Consider the following 25,033-nt stretch of genomic DNA (forward strand, 5'->3'; position numbering starts at 1 on the left):
CCTCCTTGAAGCTGACGGCCTCCCCACATTGTAGGGGGCTGCTCTGCTGCCAGCATTTTGGCTGGGAAAATTGTCCTTTATAGTGTCTTTAATTATTTAAATTGGTTACCTATCTCTGCTCAGCAGGCAGCCAATTCATGTGTGGACCCACTGCTGGGAAACTTGCCTGGCAGTGGGACTGCATCAGGGAGCCATCCCAACATGGTTCCCTGCTATTTTCCCAGCCCCCCACCCGGCCCCCACCCCCTCTCAACACCTCACAGCTCGCCTCCCTGGGGCCGGGAAAATCCTGCCCTTGGAGTTTTCAAAACTGAGAGATTGATTTTTGGCATGTAAGGACATCAAGGGATATGGAACAAAAGGTGGGAAAATGGAGTAGTTTGAGCAGATCAGCCATGATCGAATTGAATAGCGGAGCAAACTTGAGGGACTGAATGGCCTACTCTTGTTCCTATGTTTAAATGTGCAGAGCAAGGTCCCATAGTTGTCAATGCAATAAATGACCAGCCTGAGGGATAAATATTGGCCAGGACAATGGGAGAAACACGTTGCTCTTTGAATCATATTATAGGGTATCTTATGTGTTTCTGAGCTGGCAGACGCTGTCTCGGTTTAACTTCCTCTATGAAAGACAGTTGGGTAGATTTTAAATTCTAGTTGATCAACCAGCAGACCTCATTTAAGTAGAACTGATGGCGCAATGCAGTGTGCTGGATTCGGGTTCGTGCAGTATCAAGCAGCCGTTGAGGCCTCCCAGCTAGGAGCAAGGGAAGTGCTGGATGGGTCCCAGAGGAGAACCTGGGGTGGCAACAGGCCGTACATTTTTGTGGGTCCTGGGAAAGTGCTCCTGCTCCTCTTGGCTTCATAAAAATAATTTCAAACTTCACCATTTTGGGACCTCTTTGGCTGTATTGGCATTAAAATTGGTTTGCATTGTGTGCGGTGTCCATTCTGACCAGATCTATCTAAAAATGGAAATTGAGTTCCGACACAAGTCGAGTGCAATTTGTATATTAAAAGGCATCTACTGCCTGAAATAAGCAGGTGCTTCTACCACCTAGCAGCAGGCCCCTGTAATGATGATGACTGGAATGTCAGTTAATGTAGATTTCAGCAAGTTAAAATTGGTCCTGGTATATTCAAAACTGCAACATTTCCTCAATTCTGAACTGATGCATCTGTCTAGCATTTAGATGCTCAAGTCCCTGGAGTGGGGCTTGAACTTCTGACCATTTGACTTGGGGGAAAGAATGCAAGCATTGAGCCACAGTTGAGATTGAATCTATTTGTTTTTTTAAAAAATACTTCAGTTGAGATAGACCATGCTATGCTCAACAGTGGTTTGTGCCATGATTGTATGTGTGGGCTTGAGTATTAGAGAATATATGGTACTCTGAAGGGAAACTGGAAGTAACTCAGTGTTTTGGGGAAAACACCTGACCTGGGGGTTGTTGCAAATTCAGATAAGCATATGCTCCATTAGGGGCCAGCAGTAAGCAAGAACTCGACAGAAGTCTTTTTGTTAAAGCTTGTTAAATCTTTGTGAAATCTGTGACTTCAAGTGTGATTCTTCAGCCTGTGATGTGACATTGGCAACGAGGTTATAAAGACAAACAATACAGAGGTAATTTCGGAGATATTTAGGATTGTATCATGGCATTCACTGGATCTGATACATTTGCCGTCTGGGGAGTTGAGCAGTTTGATCTGATGGGTGATGCCAGTTCCCTCAGTGTGAAATGGAAAGCATGGTTGGAGGAGTTTGAAGCGAATGCTGACAGTCACGGTTTGTTTTTGGACGGAGCAACAGAGTTGCAGAAAGCAGAGATGGGTCTTACTGCTGTTCAGTGTGGGTGTGTCGGTGAGGGAGACTTTTAAGACATCGTCTGACCAGGGAGAAAAGACTAATTCTGAATGTGCAGTGGAAGCTTTGAAGGACCATGATGTGGTGATGCAGGATGCCACATTCCAAAGGCATGTTTTCCATCAAATGAGATAAAGAGGGGGAAACTGTAGCCCAATTTGTGACTCACTTGAGGAAAGTGTCAGATGGATGCAATTATGTTGTGACGGATCTGAATAACCAGATAATGGATCAGTTAGTCCAACATTGCAAGACAGATAAGTTGAGGCGTAGGCTGCTGGAAAGAGGAGCTGACTTAATGTTGGATGACACTTTGAAAATAGCGTCTACATTGGAAGCAGTGGATGGACAAGTTCACAGCATGAAACTAGGTCTCATTTCTGCCATTGGCACGACAAAATCTGAGGTTAATCGAGTGACACAATGGAATCCAGGTAAGCATAAATGTAAACAACAATCTAAGAGAGAATGTTTCAGATGTGACAACTTGGGGCACTATGAAAGAGATGATTGTTGCCCTGCCAATGGAAAAATATGCAGAAAATGTGGGGACAGAGACCATTTTGCCAAGAAATGCAGAAGCAAAGCTGAACAGAGTGGGAAGCCTGGCAAACCATGTAAAGGAAAGAGAGATGGAAGTAGTACAATTTTGAGATAAGTTGAAGAAGAGGCAGTGAGTGAGGATACTAATAGCAATCGTGGATACATGTTTTCTGTCAATGGAAGCAACCATGAGAAAGTTCCAGTGATTGGGGATGTTGAAGTGAGCATTATTGTAGATTCAGGCAGTGACAGTAATGCCATCTGCATAGCACTGTGGAAGGAACTGAAGACAAAAAGAATCAAGTGCACATCTCGAATGTGTCAAAAAGCTTTATCCTTACACATCAAACTGTTGGATGTTTCACTGTGAGTGTGAGAGCTGGAGATCGGAGTGTGGAGGCAGAATTCATAGTGATTGAGGAGGAAGGTGAGCCTTTTCTGAGTAGAGAAACTGGCCAAGCCTTGGGGGTGCTACACATTAGATTGAAAGTGAATTCTGTGAATTTCTATGCAAAGCTTCGAGAGGAGTTTGGACCAGTGTTTCAAGGAATGGGGAAGTTGCACAACCACCAAATGAGATTAACAATTGATGAGAACGTGAAGCCTGTAGCTCAGCCTGTACGCAGAACCCTTTTGGTCTGAAAGGAAAAGTTGAGGCAAAGATCAAGGAACTGGTTGATCAAGACATCATAGAGCCAGTTGAAGGACAAACACACAGATCTTCACTAGAGAAGGAAGCTGAATCATTCATGCGGTTTGTGGCAGTTCAGACTACACGCAGAGCAATGACAACTAGAGAGACTGAAAGAGAATCAGACAAAGATCTAGAATTAAATGACATCAGATGGAGAATCCAAGCCAGAAATTAGGAGATTTGTCCATTTAGAGCATACATTGTTATACAAGATGAACTGTGCACAATTGAGAAGTGTGCTCTCAGAGGTAACAGACTTGTAGTGCGACAAAAGCTTAGGCCTGGACTGGTGATGCTAGCTCATGAGGGTCACTTGGGAGTGGTTGGTACTAAGCAAAACTTACAAACAAAAGTATGGTGGCCAGGGATGTAGAAAGATGTGGAGCAGTTTGTCAAAACATGTCATGGATGTCAACTTGTCAGTAGATCCAATCCACCAGGACCAGTGCGCAGCACACTGTCACCGGCTGGATCATGGGAGGATGTAGCAGTTGACTTCTTAGACCCTTTCCATCAGGAGAGTCCACGCTAGTGGTGATTGACTATTAGCCATTATTATGAATATGTGGTAATGAAGTCTATAATGGCAGAGAAAACAGTGTTTGCATTGACTGAAATATTTGCAAGGCATGGTCTACCATTCACTTTGTATTCAGACAATGGCCACAATTCACTTTACAGGCCTTTGCAGATTACATGCAAGTCACAGGTATTCACCATCACAGAGTAACACTTAAATGGCCACGGGCAAATGGGGAAGTGGAAAGACAGAACCAACCCTTAGAGAAAGGGACGAGGACTGCTCAGGCTGAGGGTAAAGACTGGAAGGAGCTATTGTCATATGTGGTCTAGTTTAGTTTAGTTTAGTTTAGAGATACAGCACTGAAACAGGCCCTTCGGCCCACCGAGTCTGTGCCGACCATCAACCACCCATTTATACTAATCCTATACTAATCCCATGTTCCCTACCACATCCCCACCTGTCCCTATATTTCCCTACAACCTACCTATACTAGGGGCAATTTATAATGGCCAATTTACCTACCAACCTGCAAGTCTTTTGGCTTGTGGGAGGAAACCGGAGCACCCGGAGAAAACCCACGCAGACACAGGGAGAACTTGCAAACTCCACACAGGCAGTACCCAGAATTGAACCCGGGTCGCTGGAGCTGTGAGGCTGCAGTGCTAACCACTGCGCCACTGTGTAGAGCAACTACACAATAAACAATGGGAAAGAGCCCAGCTGAGTTGTTATTTGGACACAAAATGTGCACCAAGATACCAGAGCTGAGAGATATTAAAGTTGATCAGGAGAGTCAAGATCATGATGCTGAGAAAAAGGGTGCTGCAAAGTTTTATGCAGACCACAGAAGGAGAGTCAGACAGTCTGATGTGATGCTAGGTGATGAAGTATTGCTGAGACTGGAAAGTCCGAGTAAGATGGATACACCATATTATCCCAAGCCGTACACTGTTATTGCCAAGTAGGGAAACAGTGTGACTGTACAGTCGCCAGAATGAGTACTGTATGACAGAAATTCTTCATGCGTTAAAAAGTATCATGGTGACAAAGACCTAACAGCAGATGAACCAGATGTGGGAGCTGAGGCAAAGCTGACATTCAGCAATCCAGATGTCCAAGCCAGTGATGCTGTGGGCAATTAGGCAGCTGCTGTCCAGAGAGAGAAGCATCGGGTCCAGAAGGGCTGACGACATTTCCTAATCCTGTTGCGGTGACTAGAGTTCCTGAAACAACAGGCAGACCACAGCGCGAAAGGAAACCACCAAAACAATATGAAAATTTTGTGTTGTCATTATGTTCAAAAATCATGGACATGTTTTAGTCTGATAAGGGCGGAATGTCACGATTGTATGTGCGGGCTTGAGTATTAGAGAATATACAATACTCGGAAGGGACACTGAAAGTAAGTATTTCGTGAAAAATACCTGACCTAGGGGTTGTTGTAAGTTCAGATAAGCATATGCTCCAGTAGTGACCAGCAGTAAGCAAGAACTCTACAGAAGTCTTTATTAAGGTTTTCTAAATCTTTGTTAAAGTTAAATCTGTGACTTCAAGTGTGATTCGTCAACCTGAGATGTGGCTGTTTGTGCCACTTGTTAACTAATCTGAGTTGAATTTTTTTTAAATTTTTGTTCACCTGCATTTTCTAATGCTGGCTCTGTGTTTTGTGACCTTTTAAGATGTGTTCTGTACAATCACAGGTGCAAATATTACCAACCCAATGATAGTAATTTTCCAATTTAATGGTACTTGGATGCATTTTTGAGCCAGTGAGTAGAGGGAATAAAATAAATCACCTGGTGTGGGAAGATTGAAGTGTTGAAGCATTTGGAAAACCCTTGACCAATCAGACTGTTTACTTTTGGGGAAAAGAATAATTATTTGCCACTAATTACTTCTGTGCAGCTACATGACAGTGGGCTGGGAATTGTGCCAAGTATGGTGTGGCTGCTGAAATTAAATTTTAATTATATCGCTTGCACCTCATGTTGCTGCTATATTAATGCACTGTCTCTTTGGGTACAAACCACCACCAGCAGGGTTGGGACACAGCACCTAGTTTGCAACCTGTAAAACTTTTCATGTCACAGGTAATGAAGTAAATGCAATTTTGCACACTGACAGGCACAGCAAAATCCAGACAAAAGCACAATTTACCTCCCAATTTTCTCTGCTTTGAATCCTGCCTCACTTTTTCTTTTAAGCTCACACACACAGCGGGCACTCTTCAGTTGCCTTTAAGTTTGTAAAAGCCTGGATCACTTTCCTTTTTATCCTCTATCCTGTGAACTACGACCTGCACTTCCTGTGATCAGGGCATCTCGCCAGGTGTACAGGAATGCAGAATTACCCCTTCCTTGTATTTTTCTGTCATGTTAGTGTTTCTGACAGGTAGAGACAGCAAGGGTAATTTTGACTTTGAAATTAACGGAGCAGCAGATTCTATGAGAAGCCTGCATTTTAATACATCATCGTGGCTGACTGGTTCGTAATAGTCAAGCGTAATGAAAATAGAATGGGGTAATTTTGACTTTGGGCAATAGTGTAAACTGGGCAATATTGATCAGCTGCTCTATATACATGACGCCTGATGAGGAGAGGGATCAAGTGTGACAAAATGAGTTGCAAGCAACCATAAAGAAAAAAAGGACAAAAGTGGATAGCCCCCGAAAATGCGCGGGCATTGCGATGCGTGATTAACGCGTGCCCATCCCTTCTGATGCAGGTAGCACGCAATCTTCATGGTGTCTGCTAATTTACATGATAGCTGTGTGCAACCAGTGCTAAATATGCTGCTGAGTGGCTGAATGTCTCTGTAGCAGACCCAAGTTCATACAAGGTTAACACCACTTAACACTAGCCTGGACTACATAAAGGCAACCTGCATACTTTCCAGCGTGGAAGTAGTGGACAGCTCCATTAATGCACCATGATGCGTCTGAAGGCTGATGCCTCTGCTTCCATTGCAGCTCAAGGAGAAATCACCCGATGTCTGGGGGCTGCAGTGGAAGCTTAGACAGGTAATATACAATGTCAGCTTGCTGCCACACAAGCTCAGACTGATGTCATTATAGCTGATGATACCAGTGGAACTCTCTCCCACAAACGGCAGTTGAAGCTCGAACAGTTGTTAATTTTAAATCTGAGATAGATAGATTTTTGTTAAGCAAAGATATTAGGGGATATGGGCCAAAGGCAGGTATATGGAGTTAGGCTGCGGATCAGCCATGATCTCATTGAATGACGGGACAGGCTTGAGGGGCTGAATGGCCTACTCCTGTTCTTATGTTCCTAATAAATGGGATACAAACTACTGCATATTGTTTGGGAGGAAGTGGTTTGAGCAGAACCCGTGAAGTCCAAACTAAGGCTTCAACATGTCCCACGCCACTCCCTGTAGACTTCAGCAACTTTAGATAGCAGTATAAACCATAAAACACTTCTAGAAACTCAGCAACAGCTGGTAGAAATCAACCAGTAACTAACCAGAAAGCTGTTGACCTTTTTAAATAGCACTGGTGGGAGGTCCTTTCTGCTGTTGAAGGTATGTTTGGCTGTGCAAAGTTGAGAGATGGTGTTAATTGGAGCATTCAGTTCAAAAATGGAACAGCTAGTGTCAAATTAATGTTACACGTCATAATCTGCCTACTCTGCATACTTCTGGTGCATGCTCCCTGTGCCAGCTCTAATGCCTTTACCAAAGTGGTGTCTGTTATGACCAGCTCCAGAAGTGTGTGCACACAGCACAGACACCATTTTCGGACCCAAAATGGCACCCGTACTGCCGAAAATACAGGTGCTATGCAATGGAACTTTTCAGCTGTAGAAACAACAATGGTTGAAAGTGACAGCCATATAGAAAGGAATAGTGTAAAACAAACAAAGACAAAGGGAGGCAGGCATAAAATATTAGAGGGTGGACCACAAGCAGAGACACAATTGCAGCAAAAGTATAAGAGTTTTCATTTTTGTTTGGCATTGCTGCAGAAGATCAGCCAGTGTGAAGATCTTCAAAACATTTCCTGAGCCATTGGAGCATCAGAATAGCCAGGGATGAGAGAAGGGCATTCTACCCTTCAAAGGGTATCTATACATTGGTTTACTCTCCATCGCTTTTAATTATGTTTTGAATAATTCCAAAGTGTTGTTTTTGCATGCAGAGAGGCCCCAGGGAAGCATTTAGGGGCATACACATTGCATGTGCTGAGTCCCAAAAGTATTAGCATAGATAATTGATCCATGAAAGGTGTCAAAGCTGTGGGCTGGGAATAGAACTGAATTGCGATGCCCTGGATACAAAATTTGTGAATTATGTACACCTTTAATTATTAATCTTGTATACATCCCAAAAAAACATAATTTAAATAATTCACAAAAAGGCTTTCAAATTAACCATCAGACAAGAGCTGGGCAATTCTCTGGGTAAATTGAGAATTTATTTTGTGGATTATTTAAACTTTTTATGTTTGTCTTTTTAGCTGTGTATGTAGTTGGTTGGTTCAGGAAAGAACTTGGCAGCTAAAAGAAATTGGGATTGGAGAAAGGGAAATTGAACGATATGATGAGTCAATTTAAGGCAACTGCTGGGTCATCATGAAGGGTTGTTGCCTGAAACATGAACTCATCTGTTCATTCTGCTAGTACTGACTGACTTCCCAGCAATTTCTCTTTATGTTTTTGTTGCTCATTTGTGAGTGGCAATTTAGGGGGAAAAGTAAGGGGCTTGATCCCTCAATCTTGTGCTAATGATGCACGCTTTGATGGTACAACTTGCTCCTGTCCAGCAAATGGAACTGTTTTTCAGTTGAGTACATTTAGCCGATCAGGTAGTTGATAACATGTAATGGTTATTTTTTATTTTTACTTTATGGACATGTGGCACTTCTAAGGTGTGATGCTATTTGTATGCATGACATAAGTCTTGTAATTATATAAGTCTTGCATACTTATGAGGGTTCCCTTTAACCATTTCCTTTCCAGACTGTTGAGCTTATAATTCAACACAGAGCAAGTGATCAGAGTCAGAGCTTTCATAGTATCAGAATGGTGCCTGATTGAAAGTATTTTCTGACTCCATTAAACAACTACAATTATTTATAAGCAACTGTTTTGAGAGCAGGATTGAATGCTTGTCTTTGCTGGTAATAGCTGCTAACTGGTAATAACTGTTCATTTCCTATTCTCTAGCCAATTCTTCATTTTTTTCCTATGCTTTGACTTGGCCTTTTTACTTCCCTTTTTCAATAATTCTCTGACCAACCTTTTATAATCTATTTTGATGTTTAGTAATTTTGGGTTATTGCAGTAAGAAAGCCATTCCTGATGTTTTAAGTATGTCTTAATATCGTAATACATATTAAGTGTTAGCTGAGGCTCAGTGGTACCACTCTCAATCTTTGAGTCAGAAGTTGTGGGTACAAGTCCTACTCCACAGACCAGAGCACAAAACATAGGCTGACACTTCAATGCAGATGGTGTCTTTCAAAGGAGATGTTAAACCAAGGTCCCATCTGCCTCCTCAGGTGGACGTAAAAGATCCCATGACTCTATTTTGAAGAAGGGTCTTGGTCAATATTTACCCCTTAAACCAACAATTAGAAACAGATGATAAAAGCAAAATACTGTAGATGCTGGAAATCTGAAATAAAAACAGGAAATGCTGGAAAAAGTCAGCAGGTCTGGCAGCATCTGTGGAGAGAGAAGCAGAGTTAACGTTTCAGGTCAGTGACCCTTCAGCTACGTCAGTTCTGATGAAGGGTCACTGACCTGAAACGGTAACTCTGCTTCTCTCGCCACAGATGCTGCCAGACCTGCTGAGTATTTCCAGCATTTCTTGTTTTTATTATACTAGAAACAGATGATCTGGTCATTATCACATTGTTGTTTGTGGGAGCTTGCCATGTGCAAACTGCCCACTTCTCTGAATTATAACGGTAACTATACTTCAAAAAAGAACTTCATTGTCTGTAAATGCTTTGGTATGTCCTGAGGTTGTGAAAGGGGCTATATAAATGCAAGTCTTTATAGAAATGGTTTTCAATATCAGAATACATGAGCTTGAAATTGAGCAAACATTTTGGATCTTGTAGGCAAGAGTTTTCATCAACTTGGTGACAGTTCAAAGGTTAAAAGATTGGAACACCATTAACCATTTTAAAGTCTTATGGTGTCAGTCTGTGCATAATAAGCTGTGAAAAATCTCTGCTGCAACCTTTTATAATCTACCCTGATTTCTTTAAGCACCCTTGGATGCCTTTCCCCTGGTCCTTGTGCCTTATGAGTATTTAAATACTGTTTATACAGTTCCACCTCATCTCCTCATGAGTTTATTCAGTGAGTACTTGACCTATACAGATAAGAAAGAGTTCAGCTTCAATACCTACTGTAACAGTTTGGTTTTTTTATTCAAATATCTCAGTGGTTTGGTATCAGTTCACAGTGCACGTTGTTCACTACCATCAGGAAGCTGTATCTATCTTTTCTTCTGTCCTTGCAATTACCCCATTTTCAGTGATCTGCTTAATGGACTTTGTCATGCAGGCCCCCACCTGCCAAGAATAAGGCATATTAATTTTGTCAAATGAACATTGATTTTAAACTGTTGCTGGATGAAGAAAGGACTTGTTTAAAAATCACCAGACACTTGGCTGGAAGGACATTTGTATACTAACAGACAATGCTTGTGGAGACCAAGAGCTATTCCCTTGTCCACTTGACCCACAATGGATTCTGATCACTAGACATTGAAGGTGTAAGGAAGAGCATTCCAGAGACTGCTAAGGTGATACAATCCACCAAAGCCAGGACTGGTTAAACTAGCTAGTCACATGACTAACTGGCTAGTCCAGGGTTTTTTGAACTAGCCACAGAGAGTTTGAACTCAAAGACTGTTTGCTCCTGGACTGAGAAGACCTCTCCTGTCTGCTCCCATCTCTTTGTCACAAGCCTCAAAATCCACTGAAGATACGTGAACCTCAAGGGAGAAAAGTCTCCTACATCGAACATGGTTTAAGAAGAATACTGGGCCCCAACGAAAAGCAAGACCTACCTACCATCAAGGACTCTCTACAGCGAGCTCCAAGAACAGTAACCAAAACCATCTTCAGATATTGCCTCAAACTTTTCCACTTTATTTCTTCTGCTCTTTTCTGTCCCTTTCTGCATGTGTATTGCGTGTGCATGCTGGGCGTGTCGCGTATCTGTAGGTGTTAACCGAATTAGAGTTTAAGTTTAATAAAGTTCAACCTGTCTTCTTTAAACCTAAGAAAACCTGTTTGGCTGCTTTCTTTGCCTTATAATTGGAAAGCAATGAACAAGGATTCACCAAGGGGGAGCTAAAAACACAGTGTGTTTAAAATTAAATCCTGTTATGGTAAAAACCAGGTGAAGGCTGAGAAGGAACCCTGGACCCCTTTCTCACCGGGTTGTAACAACTTAAGGTTCGTCTTGAGCTTTGCTGCCACGTTCTTTGAAAGTGGTACATATTACCTTGCAAACCAAAAGTTCACAGATTAAAGATACTAGTGTGTTTGTAATGGGTTAAATTCCCTTGGTCAGAACGTCTTCAGATAGAATGTACAACTTGCTGTGGAATTTATTAAACAAATTATTTGTTGTGGTTTAATGAATTCTGTCTGATTGTCTTGTTTAAAAATATGTACCAGTATTTTGTATATGTTGTACCTCTCAAGATGTCAGCCTTTCATCTGATCAGTAGCAGAATTCAGAAGAACTTCAGCCTTTGACCTCTTGGGTTTTAAAATTAATACGTCTGTTTGCTTAATTTGTAGAAATTTTTGTTCAACAGTACTTCATAAACATGTATGTAACTGACAGTGGCAAAATCAATGTCACAATATAATCCCCAAGATACATTTAATAACAAACGTAAGCCCTTTTGCATTTCTTATGTGATGGGAGAACACATTTTCACATCAAAGGAAATTAAATCAAGTAACATGATCAAAAGGAAATTAGTTAAGTGCACAGACCAGATGCAATGATGCTTGGATTGTTTATTTTATTAGCTGGAAAAAGATACAAAAATTAGCCTTAGTATCCCTGGATTAGGGTGGGGAAATTTGTCAAGGACTCCGACTCCTGCTCACCATCCGGTAACCCGAGCTAGAAGCACGCACGTGTAGCTGTTAGTAGAGGCAGGATTGGAATTAGCTGTAATTTTACCCTTGGCCAATTAGTCTGCTAGCAATACTCATTAATACTCCTCTAAAGAATCTATACTTGGGTGATGTATAAGAGGGTATCTGGCACTCATGAAGCTGCACACGAGAAAAGAGTCAATTTCTTCTGGAGTCTGTGGGGTTAGGGAGGGATGGGAGGAAAAAAACTGGCAAGATAAAGATACAAAAAGTGTTTTGATTGAAGTCCGTGTTCTGATGGAGGAGCCACACTTGCAGTGAGTGTGGATTAGAGAATTGTAATGCTGTAATCTCATCTCCCACGCATACTGGCTTTGAGCATAGGATCATGGAATTAACCCTTGTATTCTCTATGTTTGGTTATAACCCAAAGTCCTCCTCTTTCTGGAATTAAAATTTCATGATTTAACAGTTTGTACCTTCCTGAAAATCCTCCTAATTTTGAGGGGACACATTAACATGTAAAACAGCCCATTCCGTGCTAATGACTCCTATCATCAAATATTGGGCTAGCAAAGGCTTTTGCAGACAGACTGACTCTGAAGCAAGGCCAAGCCAACAGGTGTAAAATAACACCTATTTATCAAAATGGACCACATTCAGATGCTATTATGTAACAGGAGAGCTTCTCGAGTCACATGACTGAAACCAAAACCTGATAAAAGTTTTTACCTTAAAAGAAGTAACTTCTCTGAGAAAAGGAAAGAGACAGAAAGCAATTCCAGCTGGAGAAGGTGTGACATCGATCCAGCTAAGCAAAGAGCCCTGCCAGAACATCTTTAAACTACTGAGGCAGAGAGATTGCAAGGTGATCTTGAAAACTCCCCATCTGAGAAATTGAACCAGAACTTCCACCAACAGCTCCGGAGTGAGTTTTAACCAAAGGAGTCTGTGACACTTCATCAGTTCCAAGACAAGGAACCATCAGGCCTGCAATGCTGTTAAAAATTCCTCCCAAAAAACCAAGAAGGTTTCAAAATGGACTCTCTTTACAACAATTGAACTTTAATTGCATGCTACCCTCTACTCTCTATCTTTTCTTGTGTGTGTGCATGTGAATGCGTGACTGGGTGAGGTTGCAAACATTTTCAGGTACTGTTTAATAAAGAGTTGACAGGTTTTCTTGTAAGCTTAAAAAAAAAACAGTCATTTTGTCTGCTTATTTGACCCTTAAAATACACAGGGACTAAAACACTAAAAAAGAACGATCTGCGGTCAGTTGAGGTGAAAAGTGGAAGTCACTCACACCATTTCCCACCTGTCCCTAACATCTCTATTAATCCCTGTGTCATATCACCAGCAATCTTTTCATTTAGTCAGAGGGAAAAAGCTTGCCAGTTCTTCTGTCTTGTAGTCTAGGTTCTCCCTATAATCTGAAAGATGAGTGCAGCACTCTTCAACACATGTCTGAGGCAGTTCTGCACCCTTCTGCTTCTGCAAAATGCCCATAATATCATTTAATATCTTACCAATTTCAATTGGGTGCCTTCGTGAGACTTCTGCATTTTGAATGCAATTCAGTTTGAATTGCATTATGATTCACAGAAGAAATATGAACCCAGTTCTACACCTTACCCACTCACTCCAATTTGAAAAGTAATACAAGCTCCATTTTGTTACATCTATTGCTTTTCATTTTTTTCTGTAAGATTTCTATTTCTACTACAGCCCAGTATCATTTACAGCTACATGAGATTGTAGTACAAGCGTCCTTGATATCATGGTTACCTGTCATTCTGTTGAACAGTTTCTTTAAAAGGATTTTCTCTTCCCCGATAGCCAGGCAAAAGCTTCCAATGATTAGGTTTCATTTAGAAAGTCTTTCTGTCTTCCAAGGTGGCAAATTAAAAAGCTGATACTGCATGGTGAAATTTGGACAACATGCATGTTGTTTGTTATTTGTTCAAAGGACAAATTATGCAAGATTCTTTCTAAAAATCCTGATGTACCAAGAGCTGTCAGCAGAAACTCGCTTAAGCTGCTCAATGAGCAAATATTCAGTCTCACCATTTTGTTCCGAGTGTTTTGAGAGATGAGCATGTTATTTGTAGGGCCCACGTGTGTTTTAACGGTCACGATTAAAACTATGGGATTGTCATCTAATGGCTACTAAAGCTGTTCATGATTTACATTATTTATGCTCAGAAGCCATGCCAAATGGTGATATCTGCCTGATGCTGTGATCATTACTGGTTAGATCAGTCTGATGGTGTATTTTTCTGGAAAAGTGTCGCCATAAAGTCCCCTATTAATAATGGACAGTTGAGTCCTGTATGGAAGGTGAGCATCTGTTTTGGGCAACTGTCAATTTATCTATTTGCCTGCAATTCAAGTACTTAAAAAAAAAAAATTGGTCTTTTTACATAAATTGCTTCAAACTTCGTCAAACTGGTGGTCATTTACTGATATGGTTTATCTAGGATTTATTGAGGCTGCTCGAGTTGAGGTGCAGTTCTTGCCTTACACCACTGGTAGTCACTGTTGTATCATTGTCTACTCTCTAGCACCAGTTTAATGCCATTTTCACTTTTTCCCCCAGAAGGTTCCGTGTTTAAAGCTTATGAGGAAAGGACAGAGACCGTGGGTGCAGTAGAAGTCCAAGAAGATAATCAAACACAGGTGGAGCTGCCCATTGATCAGGTTAGCATATATGTAAAGCTTAAAAACGTATATTTTTGGGTGATTATGGTATTGATAGAAAACAAAAATTTGCATTTAGTAGCACCTTTAATAACCTCAGGATTTCCCATAGCATTTTACACCCAATTAAGTATTTTTTTGAAGTGCAGATTCTGTTGTAATGTTGGAAACCCAGCAGCCCTGTACAGTAAGGTCACACAAACAGCAATGTGATAATGACTAGAGAATCAGTTTTAGTTATGTAGGTTGAGGGATACATATTGGCCACGACGTTGGAGGAAACATCCCAGCTCTTCTACAAAATAGTGCTTGGGATCTTTTACATCCATCTAAGAGGGTAGACAGGGCCTCGTTTTACATCTCATCCGAAAGACTGCACTTTTGACAGTGCAGCACTCCCTCAGTACTCCACTGGAGAATCGGTGTACATAATGTGCTCAGATCCCTTGAATGGGGCTTGAACCCACAACCTTCTGACTCAAAGTTGAGAATGCTATCACTGAGCCATGGCAGACATGCAATGCTACCATCCGCACACCGAGGGCTGGATTTTGTTCCCCAGCCCGATGCCTGGTTCTGTGGCGGGGTGGGCCGGAAAACCGGAGCTGCAGCGGCCACCGTGGAACACGATGCCAGAATTGCTGGGCCCAATTTTCCCAGAGGCGGGGAACCTCCTTGATGGCCCCTCCACCGCTCTGCGATGGGACCCAACATAGCATATTTAAATAGCACATTTGCAGGAATTAAAATATAAACCACAGCGATCTTGCCTTCAGTTCCCAATCCTCAGCGTGACGAGGCACTCGTGTCTTCACTTTCCCGTCCAGGGAAAGCTGGCGCCACCAAGGTGGGGAAGGGGTGAACTCTGTACTCTGATGGGCGGGGGGAGGGGTGAACACTGCACTCTGATGGGTTGGGGTGGAAAGGGTGAACTCTGCACTCATGGGTGGGGGGGTGAGCTCTGCACTGATGGGTGGGGGGGAAGGGTAAACGTTGCGCTTTGATGTGAGGGGGTAGGGAAGGTGTGAACTCTATGCTGTGATGGGTGGGAGGGAGGAGTGAACTCAGCACTCTGATGGGAGGGGGTAGTGAAGGTGTGAACTCTGCACTATGATGGGTTGGGGGGGGGAAAGGGGTGAACTCTGCACTCATGGGTGGGGGTGGGAAAGGCTGCACTTTGCACTCTAGGTGGGCGGGGACGGTGTGAGATCTGCCTTATGGTGTCCTGTTTGCAGGGCTGGCAGCCTTTTAAAAATGGTGCAGCACCTGCTCCTTCAACAGGTGACGTGTGAACAGCATCGGCGAGGCCATCCCTGCCGTGAATATGTAAAATGGCCCCCTGCCACGTAATCACGTTGGTATAGCGGTGCAGGACCCGTGGCGGGCCACCCGCCGCCATGAGCGTCAGCGGGAATACAAAATCCAGCCCAGATTTCAAGGTAACCTACATCTTGTCTTCTGTTCGAATGTAAGCTTTAGCACACTATTAGGATCGGCACGAATTGGCTACCAGTCTAGCGCTGTGTTAATGTTGGGGCTCATAGCTGGTAAGAAGTACCCACTCCCAATTTTCCCTAGTTTGCTTCAGAACAAGGTTGAGGGGAAATTAAAGTTTTCCCTTGCTGAGCATTTTTACGTACATGTCTGTTCCTTTTTTTAAAAAAACCTAGAGTAGGTGGGAATCTTTCCTTCATAAAGGCAGGATCCCAGCTGTACCTTTACCTTCACATTTGGCGGCTTGGTTCCTTCATGGAAAGAAAAGCTGTGCAGCCAGGTTTAACATTCTGGAACTAATGGAAGATATTTAGGCGCAAAATGACTGATTTCCTCCAAGGAATAGTGTTTGCCTTGTGTGTACTCAATAGGAAATAAGTCTTTGGGTAGGTGTTGAACCAAAGTTCTTAAGTGGATTTTTTTTTCTTCTTCATTGACTTTCAATCATAGCAGTTGATCTGTGATGTGGGATGAATCAAATTATTTTTAACTGCACTGTTCTGGACTCAGTGCTCTATGAAGCTTGGTTGAAGGTGAACCTAATGCAGAAACTGCTACTTCTCAACATTAAACCAGTATAAATATTTAAAAGAACTTTTTAAAAGATGATACAATATTTGCTGCACTATTTCCACTCTGTTCTCTACTATCAACATTAAACGCTGGGGCTTCATGAGTATGATGCACACCCTTGTCCTGCACTAATGAGGTGCTTTAATTTGTTATCTGACACAAAGGCTGAATGTTACCAACCCTCTGAAGATGGGCTGGGAGGCAGGAGGGCTCATAAAATGATGGCAGAAGGCGTCAAGAAGGAAGCCCAATGTCTTCCTACCTCCACAGGATATTCCCAGAAGCAGGAATGGCAGGGGCGCGGTCGCCCACTGGCTGGAGGCGGGTGGTCAATTAACGGCCACTTTACGCCGCCGCCAAAATTTTACTGGCATCAGCACTGGTCCCTGCCTTGTGGGGAGACCACCAATGGGTTCCCGGGGGTTGCCTTCCTTTCTGGCCATTCCATGGCCCACAGAGGGGGCCCCCCGGTGGCAGTGGGCTTCTGATCGCCGGAGCCTGCTTGCCTGGGCCAGGCACATAAAAAAAAATTCCTACCTGCCCTGTGAAGGTGCCTCAACATGGAATCCCTCTTTTCCCTGCAGCCTCAGCAGGGGCCTCCTCTGTCAGTGGCACCGTCGAAGCTGCCGGCCCTCTGATTGGGCCAGGAACTCTAAAGGCTTCCTTAATTGGGTGGTGATCCTGGGTATTGGCAGCTGCTGGTAAAATCATCTCCGGGGTCCCGCCGTCTGCCAGCGCGGGTTCTGGACCCGCTTTCAGTCTTGGCAGTGGGACTTCACTGTTGCTGGTAAAACTCCAGCCAAACTCCCCATTGTACTGATTTGAATTTTCCCATTTCCTGGTCATTATTAACCACATATTGAGATTGCCGGTATAGTGCCAGTTTTGGACAAATTATTGCTCACACAAAATTGGGTCAGAATCATTGGAAATAAAAATCAGGATAGATATAAAACAGGACGCTATCACTTGTTTTGGACTGTGACACAAAGCCAGAATTACCCTTTGTGAATGTTGATTACGCCTGGGTAAATTTTTGCCTTTAGAGCTTCCTATATGAGTGGGGCCACCATGGAATACATACCAGACAATTTGTCATTCATTAACAATGAATGGATTGAAAATCATGAAAGATGGACACTCAAATTACAATCGAGGAAAAACTTTTTCACGCAGAGTGGTTAAGGTCTGGAATGCACTGCTGGAGAGTGCGGTGTAGGCAGGTTCAATTGAAGCATTCAAAAGGGAATTAGACTGTTCTATGAAAAGGAAGAATGTGCAGGGTTATGGGGAGAAGGTGGGGGAATGGAACTGAGTGAATTGCTCTTTCGAAGAGCCAGTGCAAACACGATGGGCCAAATGGCCTCCTTCTGCACTATAATGATTCTGTGATTATATACTCCCAGCTCTGTGCTGGGCGCACTGAAGAATGAGAGAGCTAGCTGGAGCGGCATGGACTTTTTGTAACTCATATTTTGTTTCAGCTGCTTTCTCAATTCAGTTAGCTCAACTCATTCATGTTATTGGGCTCCATACCTTTTTCTGTTGTTTAAACAGTGAGCCTGTTGTAGCATGCCCAGTTACAAAGTACAGCTCAAACTGCCTGGCCCAACAGTATACTTTACCCTAACCTTAGCAAAGCATTACGATTATAGCATTCACCACTTATTCAAGCTATTCATATATATCGGCTGAAATGGACTAGGGAGAAAAAAAAAGATGCTCAAGTTAATTGTTTCAACTGCACAGTTTTTTTTAAAGAATGACCAAATGGTGAGTCACTCTGTTTAATATCACTGCATCATATTTTCTACTATGGTATACAGGAATATAGGAGCAAACGGTTGCATTGCGATCTTATCTGGCCAGTCCATGTTTAGGAAATATCATATTCCACATATCTTTTGGAACCCTCATCAATTTTTGCTCCAGCTACTTATCCAACTCTCCCTTGAATTTGCTGATTCAGTGAGTACCTGTTCCCTCTCTTGTGTCCTGTACACTCACCACTCTTTGCATAAAGTGGTTAAATCTTTTCACCATAGTTACGCCAATGTGTTTTGTTGAATGATAATTTTCTTTGGTCCACTGACGAGATCTGAATTTATATTTTCTTTGAGAAATTTTAAAAGAACATTTAAAACAGGATGACTGTTGGCAGCTTAAGATGATCAACTAGTTTTCTACACTGTATCCTACACTGCAATACTTGTGAGGATGGAGACAAAATGTCTGCTAATTCCCCAGCAAGAATCAAGATGCTGGAAGTTTAAAGGAACTGCTTGTTCTTTTCTGCAAGAGAGAAATACTGCTAACTGCTATGTTTTGAATCACTGAGTGACTGTCATGTGACAAGCCCCTCCCCATCAGCGGTTTTAAGCTGGTGTTTTTCTCCACAGCAGTGGAGAAGCAACTGGACTCTAACAAGAGCAGACCCTAAGTGTGTCTCTCTCTCTCGCTCTGTATGTGTCTCTCTCTCGCTCTGTGTCTCTCTCTCTCTCTTGCTCTCGCTCTGTGTCTCTCTCTCTAGCTTGCTATGTGTCACTCTCTTTCTCTCGCTGTGTGTGTGTCTCTCTGTCTCGCTCTATCTATTCCGCTTGAAAGCTTTCAAATCCTGCTTGTTGACTGACTACCTTTGCAACAATCTGAAACCCCATTGGAGGAAATATCCGCAACGCTATCTCCAAGAGACTCACCAAATCATTCATCTACCTCTTCAAGCTAAAAGCTTCAGGACCACTGAATTCAGCTAAAAGCTAGCTGAATCACCAAACTCTCTTTTTTCCTATGGACTTTAACTCAACCAATCTCCCTTTCCCCACTCTGTAACCTACTTGTGTGTGTGTAAACCTCTAGTGTGTGTGAGTGAAAGTCGTTTATTATTTTATTAGTACGGTACAGTACAGTTAACCTCTTTCTTTGTTAACTGAAGAAAATCTGTCTGGTTCTTGTTATGATCATAGCAAGTAAATAATCAAATCTACTGAATTGGCCACTTTAAGAAAGAATTAAACATGTTGTGGTCAAACAAGGAGAGGGAACCGAGGGAAGCCCTTCAACCCCTCCTTGTTTGACCGTAACAGAAGTTGGGTGCTCATGTCTGGAATCAAACCCAAAGACAAACGGGAAATTGGAAGCGGGAAATCAGATTGATCCCTAGCAATAATTTAAAAACTTCAATACAGGCTTTCTTGTGGTTTTCAGCGCTAGAGTACTAAAATGTCCATATTCAAGGCTAGTACCTTCCTAGAACAGAGTGAAGTAACTTTGGCCAGATTAAAAGCCCTATCTGTTGAAGAGTTGAGGAATGTAGCTGGGCAAAAAGGCCTGACCTTTTTCCCCCAGAGAGTGCATTGAATGATAGAGTGCTAGTAAAGGGTATTGGAGGAAAGTATATGCCCATACCTTTATACCGGGTGCACAGAGAGTGCGATCTTGTTTAAAGACCAGTAACTGTGGGGATTGTCCCTGGTTTAACCTGTGGATGGGGTTGACTTGCTCCTTGGTAATGATCTGGTGGGGGCAAAGGTGGTAGTTTCCCCAGTGGTTTTAGAGAGTCCGAAAGAGGTCAGGGAGACAGAGCAGTTACAAGACGGGCCCCCCATTTTACTTTTATTTTCAGTTATTTTTTTTCTTTTTCTTAATATATTTTTTGTGTTTATTTTATTTCATCTTAGTTTGCTCAGTTTGCTTACCCACTGTTATTTTCATGTTTCTACTTGCGGCTGTTCAACTTTCAGTCCATTAACACCCTATCCGTACTCATGCTTTGTCTTTCAACACATCATTAACATATTGTTTGCCTTTGCTCCATGACCTTCTAGTCAGCTATTCTGTGAACTTGTCCTATTTACATCTTCTCCTTTGTTATCTCTTGCCCCACCCCGCTTTACTTGCTTTTACCTTTTACATTTCTAATATTTGCTAGTTCTGAAGAAGGGTCACTGACCTGAAACATTAACTCTGCTTCTCTCTCCACAGATGCTGCCAGACCTGCTGAGTATTTCCAGCATTTCTTGTTTTTATTTCAGATTTCCAGCATCCGCAGTATTTTGCTTTCATACAAGAAAAGGTTCCTGGCATTTTTCCTGACTGTGTGGTGACCCAGTCCATGGCCAAGCAGGCTCCGTCAGAGGAGGCTGAACTGGCACTGCAGACAGATGACCTTAGTGTCTGGTTATCTGAAACCTTCTTTGGGAAGTTAGAGGACGCAGAGGATGGGTTAAATAGGTCTTCCTTAGTCGGCGCTTACCCATTGTCTCTCGAGATAAGGAGGCCAAAGAAGAAGAAGAGTCGAGGATCAGCAAGCTGACCCAGGGTTAAAAAAGTTAGCACAGACTGCCCAAACAGAAGCTAAGCAGAGGGAGTCCCAGAGTGCTACTATTTAAAGAGTGAGGTGCTGATGAGGAAGTAGAGACCTCACCGACCTGCAGAGAAAGAATGGACAGTGGTTCACCAGGTAGTGGTGCCGCTGAGATACATAGGAAAATATTGAGAGTAGCCCACGAGATTCCAATGGCTGGACATGTCGGTATCAGAAAAACCCAAGCCTGCATCAGACAGCATTTTCACTGGCCAAACTCCACAAGGATGTGGTGGAGTTCTGTGGGGAAGCCTCAACCTGCAATAAAACCAGCACCTTTTATTCCCGTACTGGCTTTTGGGGAACCATTCAGCAGAGTGCTGGTAGATTGTGTGGGGCCCCTGCTGAAAACAAAAGGGGGCTATCAGTATCTTACCATTTTGGATGTGGCTATTTGATTTCCAGAGGTTATCCCTCTGAGAACTATCTCTGCCAAGGTAGTGATGGAAGGGCTAACCCAATTCTGCACTCGATATGGGCTGCCTGCTGAGATCCAGTTGGATCAGGGCACAAATTTTATGTTCAGTGGGTTTCAAAAGGTCATGGGTAATCTGGGCATAACCCAGCTAAAGTCCTCAGCCTACCACCCACAATCACGAGGGGCTTTGGAATGGTACCACCAGACCTTAAAGACCATGACCTGGGACAAAGGCTGGGATTTCTTCTGTTGCCACCAGAGACTCGCCCAATGAGTCAACTGGCTTTTAGTCCCTTTGTATTAGTTCATGGACACAAGATGAGAGGTCCTCTAAAACTAATCAAGGAGAGGTTTTTAGGACACAGGGACACAGCAAACTAGGTGGGAATGTGTGTTGTGAGGAAGGTGCAAAGCGGCTTCAAGGGGATTTGGACAGACTAAGTGAGTGGGCAAAAACGTGGCAGATGGAATATAATGTGGAAAAATGTGAGGTTATCTATTTTGGTAGGAGGAATAGATGTGCTGAGTATTTCTTAAATGGTAAGATATTAGAAAGTGTAGATGTACAAAGAAGGCTAATGGTATCTTGGCCTTTATCGCAAGAGGATTTTGAGTGCAAGAGTGGTGAAGTCTTGCTTCAATTGTATAGAACCTTGGTTAGACTGCACCTGGAGTACTGTGTGCAGTTTTGGTCCCCTTACCGTAGGAAGGATATTATTTCCATAGAGGGAGTGCAACGAAGGTTCACCAGACTTGTTCCCGGGATGGCAGGACTGTCCTATGAAGAGAGACTGGGGAAACTGGGCCTGTATTCTCTTAGAGTTTTGAAGAATGAGAGGTGATCTCATTGAAACCTCCAAAATACTTAAAGGGATAGACTAGGGAGATGCAGCTAAGATGTTTCCCCTGGTTGGGGAGTCTAGAACCAGGAGACACAATTTCAAAATAAGGGGGAAGCCACTTCGGACAGAGATGAGGAGAAATTTCTTTACTCAGAGGGTTGTGAATCTTTGGAATTCTGTACCCCAGAGGGCTGTGGAAGCTCAGTCATTGAGTATGTTTAAAGCAGAGATTGACAGATTACTAAATACCAATGACATAAAGGGATATGGGGATAGTGTGGGAAAAAGGCATTGAAGTGGATGATCAGCCGTGATCATATTGAATGGCTGAGCAGGCTCGATGGGCTGAATGGCCTATTCCTGCTTCTACGTTCCTAAGTTCCTATCTTTCCTGTTAGACCATATCTCCATGTTATCTGTGCAGTGCTCAGGAACACCTAAACACCTTCCAGGCAGCTATGAAAAGGCAGGTGGATAAACATGCCAAGGCCAGAACATTTCAACCGGGAGACCATGCTATTACCAATGAACCATTGAAAGTCCGGTTCAGTGGCCCGTACAGAGTAATAAAGAGAATTAACCAGGTGAATTATATAATTGACACCCCCCAGATCGTAGGAAAAAGCAAAGGCGGTGCCACATCAATATGTTAAAATGGTATCACAGTCGGGAAGGGGACAAACAAGCACGAGTCTGTCAGGCAATCAGGAAACAGGAGGGTAAAAGGGACAGTGAGGATGTTAGAAGGAGGCCTGGAGGATTCCCGTATCGAACCCCCTATAGTCCAGTTAGCCAACACTGAAATGTTAGGGAAATTGGACACTGTACTCGCTTATTTAAACGCTGAACAGAGAGGAGACCTAGCCAGGCTGGTCACAGCATTTAAGGGGATCTGCAGGGACAAACCAGGGATCACAACCCTAACTCTACATGATGTGGATGTAGGAGAGACGTTTCCCATATACAAAAGCCCTATCGCCTAGGTCCCAGGAAACGGGTGCAGGTTCGGGAGGAAATTCAGACTGAAGACCTAGAAATTAAAGGTTTAAATTCTGAAAGGAGACACAGAAAAGCTCATAAGCCAAAGGAAAACCCTAAGCTCAAAAAGGTTTTTGTGGCAGATTTGGAGGGTGGTGATGGTGGTGGTGACTGCAAGTCAAGTATTCTAACTGAGGAGGCATTGTGGGTCAGGCTGGATGAGCACAGAAAAAAGCATGATCTTCACAAAGTTATGAACCAATTTGAATCCAGGGTTGAGTTCACTGATATAGAGAAACTGAAAAAGGAAGATATTGTAGAAATACATGAGGAAATTCAGTGTATGCTAGAGCACAAGCTAACTGAGCCCAGTCAAAGCAGTTGCAGTTCCCCAGTTGTGCTCATGCTCAATCCCGGATTTAAAAAAATTAACTTGTGTATGGCTATGACAGTGCGACTGATGAGTGTTTGTGTACAGTTTTTTTCTGCTGTCACATTTCATTTCACGTGGTTGGGAGGTGTTACGCCAATGTGTTTTGCTGAATGATTTTCTTTGGTCCACTGACTGGAGATCTGAATTTATATTTTTGAGAAATTTAAAAAGAATATTTAAAACAGGATGACTGCTGGCAGCTTAAGATGATCACCTAGTTTGCTGCATTGTATCCTACACTGCAATGCTTGTGAAGAGGGAGACAAAATGTCTGCTAACTCCCCAGCAAGAACCAAGATGCAGGAAGTTTAAAGAAAATGCTTGTTCTTCTTTGCAAGTGAGAAAACTGCTAACTGCTCTGTTTTGAATCACTGAATAACTGTCATGTGACAAGCGCCTCCTTACCTGTGGTTTTAAGCTGATGTTTTTCTCCGCAGCAGAGGAGAAACAACTGGACTCTGATATGAGCAGATCCTAAGTGGGGGTCCCTCCCTCTCCCTCTCTCTTGCTCTCTCCATTCCACCTTGAAAGTTTTCAAATCCTGCTTGTTGACTGACCACCTTTGTATACTCCAGCTACAATCTGAAATCCTGTTTGGAGGAAATCATTCACATCACTATCTGCAAGAGATTCAGTCATCTACCTCTGCAAACGAAAAGCCTCAGGACCACTGAATTCAGTTAGAAGCTAGCCAAATCACCAAACTCCACAGACTGTATACCTTTTTTTCCTATGGATTTTAACTCAACCAATCTACCTTTCCCTGCTCTGTAACCAATTTGTGTGTGTGTAAACCTCTTGTGTGTGGGTGAGTGAAAGTTGGCGCGTTGTTTATTATTTTATTAGTTCGGTTGAGGTACCAATAAAGTTAACCTTTTTCTTTGTTAACTCAAGAAAACCTATCCAATTGGTTCTTGTTATGATCCTAGCAAGTAAGTAATCAAACAACTATTGAATTGGCCAGTACATCCACTTTATGAATTGAATTAAACTTGTGGTTAAACAAGGCGAGGGAAAAGAGGGAAGCCCTTCAACCCCTCCTCACTTGACTGTAATACCCCCCCTTCTTTCTAAGATTTAGGCATTGTAGTATTTGAAGAACATACGAACATACAAATTAGGAGCAGGAGTAGGCCACTTGGTCCCTCGAACCTGCTCCGCCATTCAATAAGTTCAGCTGAACTGATTTCTCCACATTACCACCTATCCCCAATAACCTTTCACCCCTTTGCTTATCAAGAATCTATCTGCCTCTGCCTTAAAAATATTCAAAGATTCTGCTTCTACCGCCTTTTGAGGAAGAGAGTTCCAAAGACTCACAGCCCTCAGAGAAAAATTCTCCTCATCTCTGTCTTAAATGGGTGACCCCTTTTTTTTTTAAACAGTGACCCCTGGGTTCTAGATTCTCTCACAAGAGGAAACATCCTTTTCACATCCACCCGGTCAAGACCCCTCAGAATCTTTTATGTTTTAATCAAGTAATCTCTTACTCTTCTAAATTCCAGCGGA

General features: G+C 42.7%; 1 protein-coding gene across 4 annotated transcripts in view; it reads left to right on the forward strand.

The window, feature by feature from the left end:
- The window catches only part of LOC137383724 (doublecortin domain-containing protein 2-like), a 233,958-nt gene that overhangs the window by 149,432 nt on the left and 59,493 nt on the right, over positions 1-25,033 (forward strand). For 3 of the 4 annotated variants that reach the window (XM_068056907.1, XM_068056900.1, XM_068056899.1), the window contains exon 8: positions 14,323-14,423. In XM_068056907.1, coding sequence (XP_067913008.1) covers positions 14,323-14,423 — 101 coding nt within the window. The remainder of the gene's footprint in view (positions 1-14,322; positions 14,424-25,033) is intronic. The other variant, XM_068056901.1, reaches the window with a different exon arrangement.

The sequence above is a fragment of the Heterodontus francisci genome, chromosome 2 (assembly GCF_036365525.1).
Source record: "Heterodontus francisci isolate sHetFra1 chromosome 2, sHetFra1.hap1, whole genome shotgun sequence".
Classification (NCBI taxonomy): domain Eukaryota; kingdom Metazoa; phylum Chordata; class Chondrichthyes; order Heterodontiformes; family Heterodontidae; genus Heterodontus; species Heterodontus francisci.